Consider the following 14745-nt stretch of genomic DNA (forward strand, 5'->3'; position numbering starts at 1 on the left):
AGTTGTTTTGATCTCTTTGTGTAATACTGTATTAAATTCAAACTTAATGTTAAAAATCATGCATATTATGATTAATTGCTTTTAGATAAATTTTCTTTTAATGCATTTTCAGGTCACCAGAAAGTACCATGTGGTAGTTTATTCATTCTATAGTACTAAATGATACCAACCTTGTGAGAAGACAAAAGTAGGAGGACTTTGACTTATTAGATTTTATTTAAACTTTTAATGTAATTTGTGCTCTTTTTCTTCATTTTTCTTAATATTTACCTCTTTGATATCAGCCAATGCTAGGTGATATACAAAAGTTAATGATTTTTAGTAGCTTGTATTCTAAAACTTACTGATATAATGTATTTGGGTAATTGTATAATTTATATGCAACACTTTTAATATTTAATTACTTTAATTTACAGAAAGAGAACTTACTCTGGAAGTTGAAAGGATGAGGCTAGAACATGGAATAAAACGTCGAGACAAGTCACCCTCTCGTTTAGATACATTTCTGAAAGGTATAGAAGAAGAACGAGATTTTTATAAGAAAGAACTAGAAAGACTCCAACATATAATACAGCGAAGATCTTGCTCTATAAATTATTCTACACGTGAAAAAATTCCAATATTTAAAACACTAGAAAAGGTAATATCTCTTTTTAAGGATGATTGATAATCAAAAGTGTGTCTTTATGAACAAACTTTTCTGATGTGATTATTATATTAAATATAACTTATAATATTTGTTTTTTAAAAGTTTTTCTTGGGGCGCCTGGGTGGCTCATTCAGTTAAACATCTGACTCTTGGTCTCAGCTCAGGTCTTGATCTCAGAGTCATGAGTTCACGCCCTGCCTTGGGCTCTGTGCTGGATGTGGCGCTTACTTAAAAGCGTGGGGTGGTGCACCTGGGTGGCTCAGTTGGTTAAGCATCATCAGACTCTTGATTTTAAAGGCTCATGTCATAATCACGGGGTCGTAAGATTGAACCCCGAGTCGGGCTCCTCGCTGGGCATGGAGCCTGCTTCAGAGTCTTCCTCTCTATCCCTTTGCCCCTCCCCCTTGCTCATGTATGCATTTACTCTCTCTCAAAAAAAAGGTTTTTCTCAATTTTGATTTTTTTTTACACAACCTGTACTGTAGAAACATTGCATTTATGAGGAAAACTACTTAAGAACAAAGCATAACATAGTGATTTTTGGAAATTAAGGAAAGATGAATAGTTCATTATGTATGTAGGGTAAGTACAGGGACATCTGGGCTTCCAGAAACTGGAACTAGTAATTCATGCTACTGGACGTTTCCTTTCTATCCTTTACTCTTGGTATCAGCTACATTTTCTCTCAAAGAAGAGTGGCTTCATCCACATGGCAGATGACATGGCTTCTTGCTATTCCCAGCCTTGGACCAGTCAGAAGGGCTGGTCACATTGTGCATACCAGACATCTTCCATGTTAACCACTCAACAGGAGCAGGTAGAGTGTGGAAGTGCGTGCAGGGCAGGCCTTCCCATTTGTCTGCTACAACACATTTATAAGTTGGTAGTCTAAAGATGTATATTAGGTAAAGTTAACCATGTTTCTTGAGAGATTAAAATCATGTATCTCTGTTTTCAGTCTTAATTATTTTCAGTGTTTTATGAGTATCATTTGACTTCTTCATTCATGTTTTTCTTTTTTTTTTTTTAAGCTTTGGAGCTATAGGAGTCCTGGAGGCTTATGATTCTAACATTATCTACACACTAGATAAAATTAGGGGAAGTTGGGACTAAAATTAAAACTCAAAACATTTAATTTCAAATGTTTAAAAATACCAAGTCACTGTGACATATACATGAAGATAATAGGTTAGAAAAAATTCAGACTTGGCTGAGTTTACTAGTTTCATCATTTTTTTTCCTGAAGATCCTGTGTCCATTGTCAGATGGTTTGGGGTTGTTTTCTGATTGGACTGTTTTTTAACTTCATTGGCTAATGGCTGAATTTGATTTACAGGTGTTAGTAAAAACACTACCCTATGTTATCTTACAAGCAGAATGAATTGGTGGGAAAATGCTGTATAAGTTAATCTTTGTGTTACTGAGTTGTTTTTTAAGCCCCATATATACTTAGGACTCAGAAAAAATGAATCACTGAATTGATCACCTTTATTGCATAGGAGAATCTTCCATAAAATGGTTGATTAGTTTAATCACGTATTTATTCAGTAAAACTGAGTAGACAAATATCTTAAAGCTTTTAACCTAAATATTTGATTTGACTCCTCAGTATGGATTTCCAGTTGAAAAACAAATGAGGTATTTTTGAGGTACTGGTAAAATTAGAAGAGACTTTTATCCCTTTTCAACTTATGTATTTTCTTAAAATGTTCTAATGTTACCTGACACAGATCAAGAATTCCTTTTCTAAAGTTTAGAAAGGTAGGGTGTTCAGAGCATTTTAGAGTTCCAGTAATAAGTTGCAGGAATGGCAGGGAAGAGTAGGTGTGTACGTGAGTGAAATGGGTGAAGTGTGCATCTGCACCTAAACTTGGGTATTTTAAACATGTTTAGAAACTACATAGCAAACTATGGTACACATGAGTTTTCAAATCCTGCTTTATGGCAAACTGTTAGGCACAGTTTCCTTAGGATTGCAGTACTCAGAAAAAAATATTGATATTTTTAATATCAATGATCTTTGTCAAAGATACACCCATTGATACTCTATTGTGTGTGTAGCGTGAGCACTGCCTCCTTCTCCTTATGCTTATACTCACTATGGTTCCAATCATGAGTTTTAAGTATAGTAGAGTTGAAAGGGCTTTGGAGTTAGAGACACAAACTGCCTTTATGACCTTGGACAGGTTACCTCACTTCATGAAACCCGTTTCCAAAGGTTACATGAGATAATAAGGGCCCAGCATTACACCTAGTGCCTAGTAAATATTTCATGCCCTTATTATTTGCTGGTTCAAAACACATCAGGTCTAGGTACAAAGTTAAATTCAGTTCAACAGGTACATATTAAGTGCCCGCTCTGAATCAGGCACTGGATGTGAGATAAAGAAGACATAGTTTCTGTGCTTGTAGCCTTTAGTATTGTGTATGTATGTGCATGAGCTTGTGTGTGTGTGTGTCAGGAACAATGGAATGGTAAAAGGGAATTATTAACAATTACATATGAACACAAATATATCTGTATATTTATGTCTATATAGGATATATTTAGAAAAGAGCTAGAGTTCCTGCTTAAGAAGGCCAGTCAGTAATGTTGGAGAATTAGTTCATTTTAGGTACCATGCTAGGCACTGAAGGTGTGGTCAGACCAGATACCTACTGTGTCTCTCATTGAGCTTTCATTTTAGTGGTAAAGACATATATTAAACACCTAATCATGTTAATAACTTTATAAGCTCGTTTATAGTAAGTGTTAGTGAAAAAAGGATACAAGGTTTCAGAATGCTCTTAAGAATACAAAGAGGGAGATCTAAATTAGACTGAAGAGTCAGAAACTCCTGAGAGAAAGTGACATTTAAGCTGAGACCTAGACAGTAATGAAAATAGACTGTCAAATCTTTTTTGTTTTTTAATGTCCCAACTTTATTTATAACCAGACCCCCAGCTCCCACCCCATCCCAGGTCCTCAGCTTAGCTCTGGGGGAGAAACTGGATGAGCAGTGACACTTCTGCCAAGCCTTGAGCTCAGGAGCCCCTCTGGGCTTTTGCCCTAGCCCGCTGAATTTTGTCAGCCATGGGCAAACTCTGTGATTCCAGGGCAGTGGGACAGTACAAGGCTCAGCTCTGCTTTGTTCCAGTGCTCAGTGACCACATCTGCACTACTGTCAAATCTTTATTCACTGAGTACTCCTTTTCTTTTCTTTTTTTTTTTTTAACAAGGATTTAACTCTCTCTCTTTTTTTTTTTTTTTTAAGATTTTTATTTATTTATTTGAGACAGAGAATGAGAGACAGAGAGCATGAGAGGGAGGAGGGTCAGAGGGAGAAGCAGACTCCCTGCCAAGCAGGGAGCCCGATGCAGAACTCGATCCAGGGACTCCAGGATCATGACCTGAGCCAAAGGCAGTCGCTTAACCAACTGAGCCACCCAGGCGCCCGAGTACTCCTTTTCTAAAATCTATGCCGACCACCTCCTTTTTGTAAGATATTTTGATGTAGATATAATTAGGTTACAGATTTTCTTTTATAGCTGTCTAAGCCTTAAGTCCTCAAACCCTAATCTGCTTTTTTTTTTTTTTTAAGATTGTATTCATTTATTTGACAGAGAAAGACACAGCGAGAGAGGGAACACAAGCAGGGGGAGTGGGAGAGGGAGAAGCAGGCTTCCTGCGGAGCAGGGAGCCCGATGCGGGGCTTGATCCCAAGATCCTGGGATCATGACCTGAGCTGAAGACAGACACTTAACGACAGAGCCACCCAGGCACCCTCCTAATCTGCTTTTGTCCTATAAAATATCTTACCCTTTAAGGTGTCCAGATAACTGACCTCATCCATTATGCTTTGGTTTTGCTTGTTTACCAAGATGATAACTTACTTCCAAGTGGCAGGTTAAATTTACCTCACAGATACCAAGTCTACATTAGACATGGTTATGTGCACAGTAGATAATGAATAACATATATCAGGATGCTTAACATATATTAGATTATCTCTTCCTGGGGCTTCTGCATTTAGTACTTTAATATTAAGGTACCTTACATCCCCTCGGGGTTGTGAGATCAAGCCCTCCGTCAAGCTTGTGCTGGGCGTAGAACCTGCTTAAGATTCTCCCTCTCCCCTGATCGCTCGCTTGCTTGCTCGCGCTCTAAAAAAAAAGACCTAGATCCCAAGTCTACATTTACCACCTTTATTTTCCACATAGTTGTGAAGATAGTGGATCTGTTGAATCGGACTAAAATAATAAGCATCATCTTGTTTTAGAAATGTTGGAAGTATTTGCTTATTTGGTGAACATCCTTAGTGTATACTGCCTGGTAGAAATGTTTATATTTCTCTCATTGCAAAAATAGACTTCACATAGGTTGGGGCTGGGATGGTTGTGGAGGTTGGTGTGGCTGGGAAATTGATCTTAGATTCAATCAGAAAACACTGAAGAATGTGCTAGGCTATAATAGTTACTTATACTGGGTGAGCAGGCACACACATATCCTCCTAGTCTCTTCCCTGGAGAGGTTTGTAAACTAGTGGTTCCCAACAATTAGCATGCGTGAGAATCACGTGGAGGGCTTGATAGACCGTGGTTACTGGCCCTATGCCCACAGTTTCTGATTTAGTATGTCTGGGGTGGGCCCACCAACTTGCATGTGTAACAAGTTCCTACATGCTGCTGATGCTTCTGCTCTGGGGATTACACTTTAGTTACTGCCATTATAACTCCAGGAGAATGACAGTTGAAGTGTTTGACAGGATCTGATCAAGTGGTATTATTGGCAGCGGGGGTGGGGGTAGGGGGGTCCTTTTGGGCATTTGAAGGCCGGGAAATTTGCCCCAGTACTGCCTGCACTCTATCATCTGCTGCTCTCACTATGGATAAAAAAATTGTGTTCCTTTTGTCTGTTAACATTATTCAGTCACTATCATTACCAACATCCTGTGACAACCATATGGTGATAATTATAACAATGATAACTTGTTTTTAAATTATGTTTCAGGGTGATTACAACTCAGAAATTCATCTGATCACAAGAGAAAGAGATGAACTTCAGCGTATGCTGGAAAGATTTGAAAAACATATGGAGGACATACAGTCCAATGTTAAATTATTGACAGCAGAAAGAGATAAACTAAGTGTCTTATATAATGAAGTAAGAAATTGATTAAGCCAACATTATATAGAACAAGTTAAATATAAGGGAACCAGTATAAATCTTTTAAATTACTGTAATATATGGACCTTGTTATATTCCTTCATAATTAGAGTTATCTAAGTATGGTAGTAGTTTCTGTTATTGTCCTGTTCCCAAAGCAGAGATTTCTATAATTTTTTCCATATTTATTCTTCTTCTCTTCCAGTTTATCTCTGTGTTAAGTCTGTTAGAAATAATCTCCTACTTCTAAAGCTACCTGAAACAGGTCTTAGCCTACTCTGAGCCAAGTTTATCCTTGGGATTCAGACATGTTAGGAGTCTATCAAACAGTGGGTAGCGCCCACGATTTGGAGATACTGGATATTAAGGACTTAGCCTGTAATTTGAGAATTGATACAGCTTGGCCCAGTTTCAAAGCCTCAGTTGTCAGAGAGCAAGGTGAATATAAACACAGCAGAGTGTCTAAATTTGTTCCATACCAATTTCCCATGAGGCTCTCATGCTACTTTGAGAGAGGGAGAAGGACATGTAAGTTAAAAGGTCAAGTTGAAAAAGCTGTTCTTACTTTTGGAGATTTTTCTTGGAATCTGCATTTGCAAATTGATTCATTTCTGGGCTTTCCCCACTATTGACTTGGATTTCAGCTTTCTCGAGTCTGCTTAGTTAATTACTCATTGTTCATCTGCTGTCTGGTTTCCAAAATTTTGTAGCTGGCGTTTCCCCTCAATCTCCTTGTCTTTTGGGATTTTGTTGTTGTTTTAATCCTTTTACTCATTTTGTTGGGATTTGGGAAGAGAGCAAAGGTAGTATGTGTTTAGTTTGCCTTTTTTTTTTTTTTAACCTTTGGAGCATATCCAAAGTGGTTTTTATTTATATCTTTTAATTCTTTAAGGCTCAGGAACAGTTATGTGCACTAAGACAAGAGTCTACCAAAACCACACTCTCCCATAATATTGTGAGTCTTATGGAAAAAGAAAAAGAACTTGCATTATCTGACTTAAGAAGGATTATGTCAGAAAAAGAAGCTTTAAAAGAAAAGTTAAAAGTAAGTAATAAGATTGACTTATTTTTGAAAGGTAATTTATAGGGAAAAGGGAGGCCTTTATGTTTTCCTGTGAAGTGACTTATTTAGGATGTACAGCTAGATCAAGAGGTTGGCAAACAATGACACATGAACCAAATCTAGACCATTGTGTTTTTGTATGACCATGTGCTAAAAATGGTTTTTACATTTTAAGTCATTGAAAAATAAAGGAGAGTATTTCATGACACATGAAAACTGTGAAATTCAGGTTGCATCTTCGGTCAGTGTTATTGGAATACCATGCTCATTTGTGGACCATAGTTTTCTGTGTGGCTTCTGTCGTGCTGCAGTGGCAGAATTGACTATTTGCAGCAGAAAGTGGCCCACAAATCCTAAAATACTTATTATCTGGTTCTTTAGAGAAAATTACTGACCTCTGATCTCAATAGGTTCCTTCGTCATGTGGAAGGACATTATCTTTTTTTTTTAAATGTAAAACGACTTGACTGAGTTATTCACATAACATTCAGTTCACCCATTTATAGTGTACAGTTCAGTGCTTTTTAATATATTCATAGACCTGTTCAGCCTACCACCACAGTCAATTTTAGAGCATTTTCATTACCTCGAAAAGAGACCCTGAAACCCCTTAGCAGTGGTTCTCCATTTCACCCTAGCCTCCTCAGGCCTAGGCAACCACGAAACTACTTTCTGTCTCTACAGATTTGCCTACTTTGAACATTTCATATAATTGAAACACTTAGTGTGTAGTTTTTTATCTCTTGGCTTCTCTCACTTTGCATAATGTTTTCAAGTTCATTCATGTAGTATGTATCAATACTTTATTCCTTTTTATTGTAGAATAATATTCCATTCTATGGATAGATAGAAAACATTTTAATTTTCATTTATGTGGTTTTTACTTTTTGTTACGAAAAATGATGCTGTGAACATTCATGTACAACTTTTTGTTGATGTAGGTTTTCATTTATCTTGGGTATATACCTAGATTCATATGATAACTGTAGCCATTTGAGCAACTGCCAGGCTGTTTTCCAAATCAGCTGTACCATTTATATTCTCACCGGCAGTGTATAAGAGTTCTAGGTTCTCCACATCCTCACCAACACTTGTTATTATCTGTCTTCTTTGTTATCATCATGCTGGTGGGTATGAAGTAGTATCCACTGTGGTCTTGATTTGCATTTCCTTGAGGGCTAATGACATCGGGCATCTATTCATGTGCTTATTTGGCCATTTGTGTATCTTCTTTGGAGAAATGTCTATTCAGATCCTTTGCCCATATTTACATTGGGTTATTGCCTCATTGTTACTGAACTGTAAGAGTATTTTATATATTCTTGATACAAGCTCCTTATCAGATACATGATTTACAAGTACTTGCCCCCATTCTGTGGGTTGCCTTTTCATTTTCTTAATGGAGTCCTTTAAAGCACAAGAGTTTTTAATTTTGATCAAGTCCAGTTTATGTATTTTTTTCTTTTGTCTCTTGTGCTTTTGGTGTGCTATTTAGCGGCAATATCTTATACTTTCTTTTATAATCTCCAAAAAAATATGTGAATGTACATAAAGCACTTAATAGTGCCTGGAACATTATAAGAACTCAACGTTAGCTATTACTGTTACTATTTTGGATTCATAGTTTGCTTCCAATAAGTATTATTGAATTAATACTTAGAAATTAGCAGCTCAAGTTAGGAATAAGAATATTTAAGCATTATAAGGGTAGTCTTTATGTCATACATTTTCAGTTGAAATTTTACCCCAGAATATTTTTAATTGGGTTCTTTTGGAATACTGCCCTGCAGAATGTGCTTTCTTATAAAAATAAGTGTTAAAATTACCAAATGGAAAATTTCTGTGCAATATGGCAGCGTTTGGCACAAGCTTCTGATTTATTCTTTTCCATATTTGTTGAAAGGGCCAAGGACTGTAGAAACAGGATTTTAAAATGCAGTAATACTGAAAGCTCAGAAAAAGTGAAATTCCTATTACCAGAATCTTTCTAGATTGTAGAAGGCAAGATTTATGAGTTTACAGTAGGTCTTTTACTTAAAAACTAAATTAATCATCTCAATCCTAAAGCCTCCTCTAGTAGTTTCCTGTTATTCAGCTATCTACCTACCCAGTTGTCAAACCAGGCATCATCACTGCTCCTCTCTCCTGTAAAGCTCTTTTCTCTCAACTAATCACCAAGTCCTATGTGTGCTACCTCTTAAATAATATTTAACACTTACTGAGGTCTTTTCATGTGGGAGGCTCTGTTCTAAGTGCTTTTTACATGGGCTATCTCAGTAAATCTTCACAATTACCTTTTCAGATAGCTAATGCTTACAGATGTGGTCTTTGAGTTACATAGTTTAAATAATCTGCCCAAGATCACCTAACGGTGAAGTCAGATGGAGTCTGACTCCTGAGCTTACGTTAGTTTCTCTCGACTCTGTGTACTTTTTTCTGTTCCCCTGCTGCCATCCCATTCTGGCCATTATTTTCTCCCAACTGCATTAGTGTATCAGCAGCCTCTCAAATCTGTATTTTACACCAAAGGCAGAGTCTATCTTTCAGAGAGATAAATCTGATCAGATTTAAAATCTATCAACTGGGGACGCTTGGGTAGCTTAGTCGGTTAAGCGTCTGCCTTCAGCTCAGGTCATGATCCCAGCGTCCTGGGATCAAGTCCCACATCGGGCTCCCTGCTCAGCGGGAAGCCTGCTTCCCCCTCTCCCTCTGCCTGCCGCTCCCCCTGCTTGTGCTCTCTCTCTCTGTCTCACACAAATAAATCTTTAAATATATATATATATATATATGAACTGTTTTCAAAGACTTCAGTGATTGGCTTTTGCCTACTTCAAGGTCTATCTTCTTTTCCCCAAACTCATCTCCCCCATTTCCCACATCTCATTTTCTCAACTCCAAGCTTAATGGACTTTTTCTTACCCCCAATTTTCTGCATAGGCTATTGAAAAATCTTTTACCCCTTACAGTACTTTCACCTGGCTAATTCCTATACATCCTTTAGAGCCAGGTTAAACATCGTTTCCTCACACAAGCAATGAACCCAAGACTCTAGATTCCCTTCAGTATGTTGCCATAAAGTTCATTTTTTCTAGCAGAATATTCATGGTTTTATTATGGTATCTTGTTTAAGGTTTGTCTTTTCTACTAGGCTTTAGTAACTGTGATGTCAGAGGCTTTATCCATTTTACTCACTATGTTTTCCTAACACCTTGCTGGGTGCTTGATATGTAGTATGTACTCAATACTGGTTGAATGATCTAATAAAAAATGCATATAGCACAGTGACCCTTCCAACCAGATATATAATTCAAGTGTCCAGGTGTCTTAATTGATTTGTTTTTAATGAGTAACATGGATAGAAGTATGAATCTGCACTAGAAAAATTCTCAGGGAATACTAGCTTATATCATTTGTCCTACACTTAGCATCAGCAAGAGTTGGATAAGGTAACCTAACCAAAGAAATAGTGCTTGTGTTTACACTGTTGACCAGCCTATTCTTGAAATTCTCATCTCTTGCATGGCCCTGTAGTAGTCTTTCCTGTGTCTTTGTGACCTCATTTCTTCTTTGCCCTGTGCTCCTCTCACTTCTCATGAGGGCGTACTCCTGATCAGACTTAACCTGCTGCTTTTTCCTTTTATATTTGTACTAATGGATTGACCTGTATAAATCTTTAAAAACAAATCCATGCCATTCTGTGTCTTCTATTACAATTGCACATGGAAGTTGTATATAAAGGATAAGAAACTCTTGTCCCTTTTTTTTTTTAACCAAAAGCATCATTATCATAAAATGTCTAATGATTTTCTTTCTAAATCATTTCCATGTTATTAAAAAGACAAATAGAATAAATCTGTAGACTTGTGTTGCTTACTTTGCTAATTTTGTTTTGTTATCTGCTGTGAATAAACATCTTCCATAAAATTCTTTTTCAGGATCTCCAGGAAATGAGTATTTTTGAAAAATCAAAATTAGAGAAAACTATTGAACATTTGACATGTATTAACCATCAGGTAATTTATCAAACTAGATTTGGGGTAAATTATGTTATATGAATTTCAATTATAGTTTCAATATGCTCTATGTTTTTAAAATTACAAAATAGTATGCTAGAGATGCTGGTTAGGAGTACATACTCTGAAGGTCGACTACGTGCGTTCATATCCTTCTCTGTCACCTATTACCTGTAGACAGGCTACTCAAACTTCCTATCCCTCGGTTTCTTTATTTGTAAAATGTAAAATGGAATGGTGGTAGTACTTCTAAAGTTTTTGTGACGATTAAACAAGTTAGTACATGTCAAGAACTTAGAAGAGTTGCTGGCATGTTGTAGGCACTCAGTAGGTGTTAGTTATGATTATTGTTGTTTTGTTCTTGTTAAAAAAATCATAATACAGACATAGTGGAAAAAATGAAATTCATTTTCATTCCTTATTGCTCTCTCTAGAGATAGAATTTTGTAATCAAATTGTTATGTGTTCTGAATCCTTTTTTTTCCTTGGTGTTTCATTTAACTAGTTTCCTTTACTATGTCTTCACTGCTTTTATTTACGTCTACATATGCTATCATCTGTTTCTATCAACTTTGAGTCAGTTGATTTTTTTTTTTTCCTCCTCCTCATCGGTTATATTTTCCTGATTCTCTGCGTGCCTAGTAATTTTAGATGTCAGACATTGTGAGTTTTATCTTCTTGGTTGCTGGATGGCTTGTATCCCTATAAATACTCTTGAGGTTTGTTCTGGGACAGTTAAGTCAGATGGAAGTAGCTTGAGCCCTTTCAGTTTTGCTTTTAAGCTTCATTAGGTGGGACCAGAGTAGCATTTAGTCCTGGACTAATTTTGTTTCATTACTGGGACAAAACTGTTTTGAGTATGCTATCTATTGCCCTATGAATTATGAGGTTTTCAAATGACTGATGGGAACAGTAGTTACTCCTGGCCTACATGAGCCCTGAGTATTATTCCCTTTAACTTTTTGATGGTTCTTTCTCTGGCCTTGGGTAACTTCCTCTGTGCTGAGCTCTGCTCAGCTGAACACTCAAGGGGCACCTTTTATAGATCTCTGGAGCTCTGTCTGTGTAGCTCTCCTCCAGTGTCTGCTCTGCAAACCCTAACTGCCTTGGCCTCCCTTGACTTTCAGTCGTGTCTTCTGAACTTAGGGGAACCACCAGGCTTCACCTGAGTTCCTTTCCCTGTGCCACAGCCTAGAAATTCTTGAAGCAGTAAGCTGGAGCTGTCATAGGGCTCACCTCATTTATTTCTTGTCCCTTAGGGGTCACTGTCCATCACTACCTGATGCTCAGTGTCTTGAAAACCATTGTTTTATGTATCTTGTCCAATTTTTAATTATTTCAGGTAGAACGGTCCAGCTTGCCCAGAAGCTGAAAGTGAGAATTAATGAACTGAAAAATATAAAAAATATATCTAAAGTACTAGAAGTCATTGGAAAGAGACTAGGATATGGAAAATGTAAAATAAGTTAAAGCCTTAGAGAATAAAGTGAGAAAGTCTAACATATATTTGTCAAAATTCTAGGAGAATGTAATAGAATGTGTGAGAGAGGCAGTATTTGAAAAGATAATGACTGATAATTTTCTAGGTCTTATAAAAACAGGAGTTCTCAGATTCAAAATGCACAATGAATGCTGGAAGTTTAACAGATCCCAAAGAAGAGAAAAAAAAAGAAAAATCCAAACCATTTACTAGAGATAAGCAATGTAAGATACTTATGTATGAATTTGCTGGATCTTAATAGAAAATATAATACAACCTTATTGAAAGACATTAAAGAAGACCCAAATAAGTGAAGAGATATATCAGGTTTATAAAAAAGGTGACAGACATGTTTATAAAAAGAATATAAATTCTCCCCAAATTGATCTGTAGAATTGATGTAGTTCCAGTTGAAATTCCAAGATGGTGTGTGTGTGTGTGTGTGTGTGTGTAAATGAACAATGGATTTTATTTATTTTATTCATTTATTTTTTTTTAAGATTTTATATATTTATTTGACAGAGACAGCGAGAGGGAATACAAGCAGGGGGTGCGGGAGAGGGAGAAGCAGGCTTCCTGCTGAGCAGGGAGCCTGTTGCGGGCTCTGGGATCCCAGGACCCTGAGATCATGACCTGAGCTGAAGGAGACTCATAACGACTAAACCACCCAGGTGCCCCTAACAATGGATTTAAATTTTACATGGAAACAGAGCTAAGAATCACAAAGAAATTTTAAAGAAGAACATGGTGTGGAACTTAGCCTACCAAGTATGAAAGCTTTAGAGTTAGTAATTAATATAGAGGGGTAGTTCACAAGGATTAAAGGAAAATGATAAAATCTAGTAGAGCGCAAACCCACAAAACCACAAATATATGGAAACTTGATCTATCAAGGACTCAGATAATGGGAAAAGAAAGGATTATTCAATAATTATTTCTGGGAAAATTGGCTATTCATGTGTATGTATGTGTGTGTATATATATACACGCACACACATATATATGTATATGTCTATATTAAGAAGGAATTACATCCTACTTCAAATATACCATACCCAAAAATAGTTGCAACCTTGAATGTTCAAGAAATAGCTACAATTTTTTAAAGAAAATACAAGAGATGGGGCACCTGGGTGGCTCAGTGGTTAAAGGTCCGCTCTTGATCTCAGCTCAAGTCTTGATCTCAGGTCGTGTGTTCACACCCCATATTGAGCTCCATGTCCAGGAGAAAATCTTTGTGACCTTGGAGAAATAATAATAATAGCAATTCATATAGCATTTACTTTGTGTCAGGCACTTTCTCAACATTTTATATAATTTTAATTCTGATAACAATCATATGAAGTAAAGGCTAATATTATCTTTATTTCACACATAAAGAAACTGAGGGCGGGGGTGAGGGGGACAGTTTGCCTAACATCACACAGCTAGCAAGTGTCTGTTGCCAGAATGTAAGCTCCTAAACACAAATGAAAGAAAACAGATAAATAGGACTATATTGACAAGAACTTCTTTGTTCATCAAATAGTCATAGGTTGAAAAAACAGGCCACTAACAGAGGATTTGCTATACATTTAACCTAAAAAAAAACTTACAGAAGATATGAATTGACACTTCATGGCAGAAGAAATTACAAATGGCTAATAAACATAAAAAGGTGTTCTACATCAATAATAGAGGAAATACAAATTAAAACCATAGTAAAAACATTTCATATCCATCAGGGCATCAGAAATTAAAAAGTTAGGGGCTCCTGGCTGGCTCAGTCAGTAGATCATGTGACTCTTGATCTCAGGGTTGTAGGTTCAACCCCATGTTGGGTGTACAGATGACTTTTTTAAAAAATTTTAAAAAAAGAAATTAATAAGTTATAACACACAGATTTAGCAAATACATGTAGGGTCAGGGAATGCAAACTGGTACCTCTTTGGAGGATAATTTGGCATTGCCTAGCAAAGGCATATTCTGTGAGCCAGCAAATCCATTTCTAGGTAAGAACCCTGGTTGGAAGTCAGCAAACTGTGGCCCCCAGACCAAATCTGGCCTCTAGTTTGTCTTTGTAATAAAATTTTTATTGGAACACAACCATGTTCATTTGTTACACATTGCCCGTGGCTGTTTTTATGTTACGACGGAGTGGTGGCAGCAGACCACAGGGCTCACAAAGCCTAAAATATTTAACTCTCTGGTAGAAAACAAGAAACAATCTTGATGTCAGTTATGAGGAAAATAGAGAAATAGTGGTAATGATTCATACGGTGAAGTATTACAGAGCAGTGAAAGTGAGTGTGCAGTAGCTGCAAACATCAGTGTACTTGAATCTTATAAATACAGTGTCAAAGAACATGCAGTATGATTCTACTTGTGTAGAGTTCAAAAATATACAGACCTAAA

At 36.7% G+C, this 14745-nt stretch overlaps 1 protein-coding gene across 7 annotated transcripts in view; it reads left to right on the plus strand.

Moving 5' to 3' along the window:
- CEP135 (centrosomal protein 135) overlaps nt 1-14745 on the plus strand; it is a 75435-nt gene that overhangs the window by 25024 nt on the left and 35666 nt on the right. For all 7 annotated transcript variants that reach the window (XM_064584519.1, XM_064584518.1, XM_064584520.1 and 4 more), the window contains 4 exons: nt 417-640; nt 5640-5792; nt 6688-6840; nt 10794-10871. In XM_064584519.1, coding sequence (XP_064440589.1) covers nt 417-640; nt 5640-5792; nt 6688-6840; nt 10794-10871 — 608 coding nt within the window. The remainder of the gene's footprint in view (nt 1-416; nt 641-5639; nt 5793-6687; nt 6841-10793; nt 10872-14745) is intronic.

This window comes from Mirounga angustirostris, unplaced genomic scaffold, assembly GCF_029215605.1.
Source record: "Mirounga angustirostris isolate CCGP_5_RB_7025 unplaced genomic scaffold, mMirAng1.0.hap1 SCAF_2, whole genome shotgun sequence".
NCBI classification, from domain to species: domain Eukaryota; kingdom Metazoa; phylum Chordata; class Mammalia; order Carnivora; family Phocidae; genus Mirounga; species Mirounga angustirostris.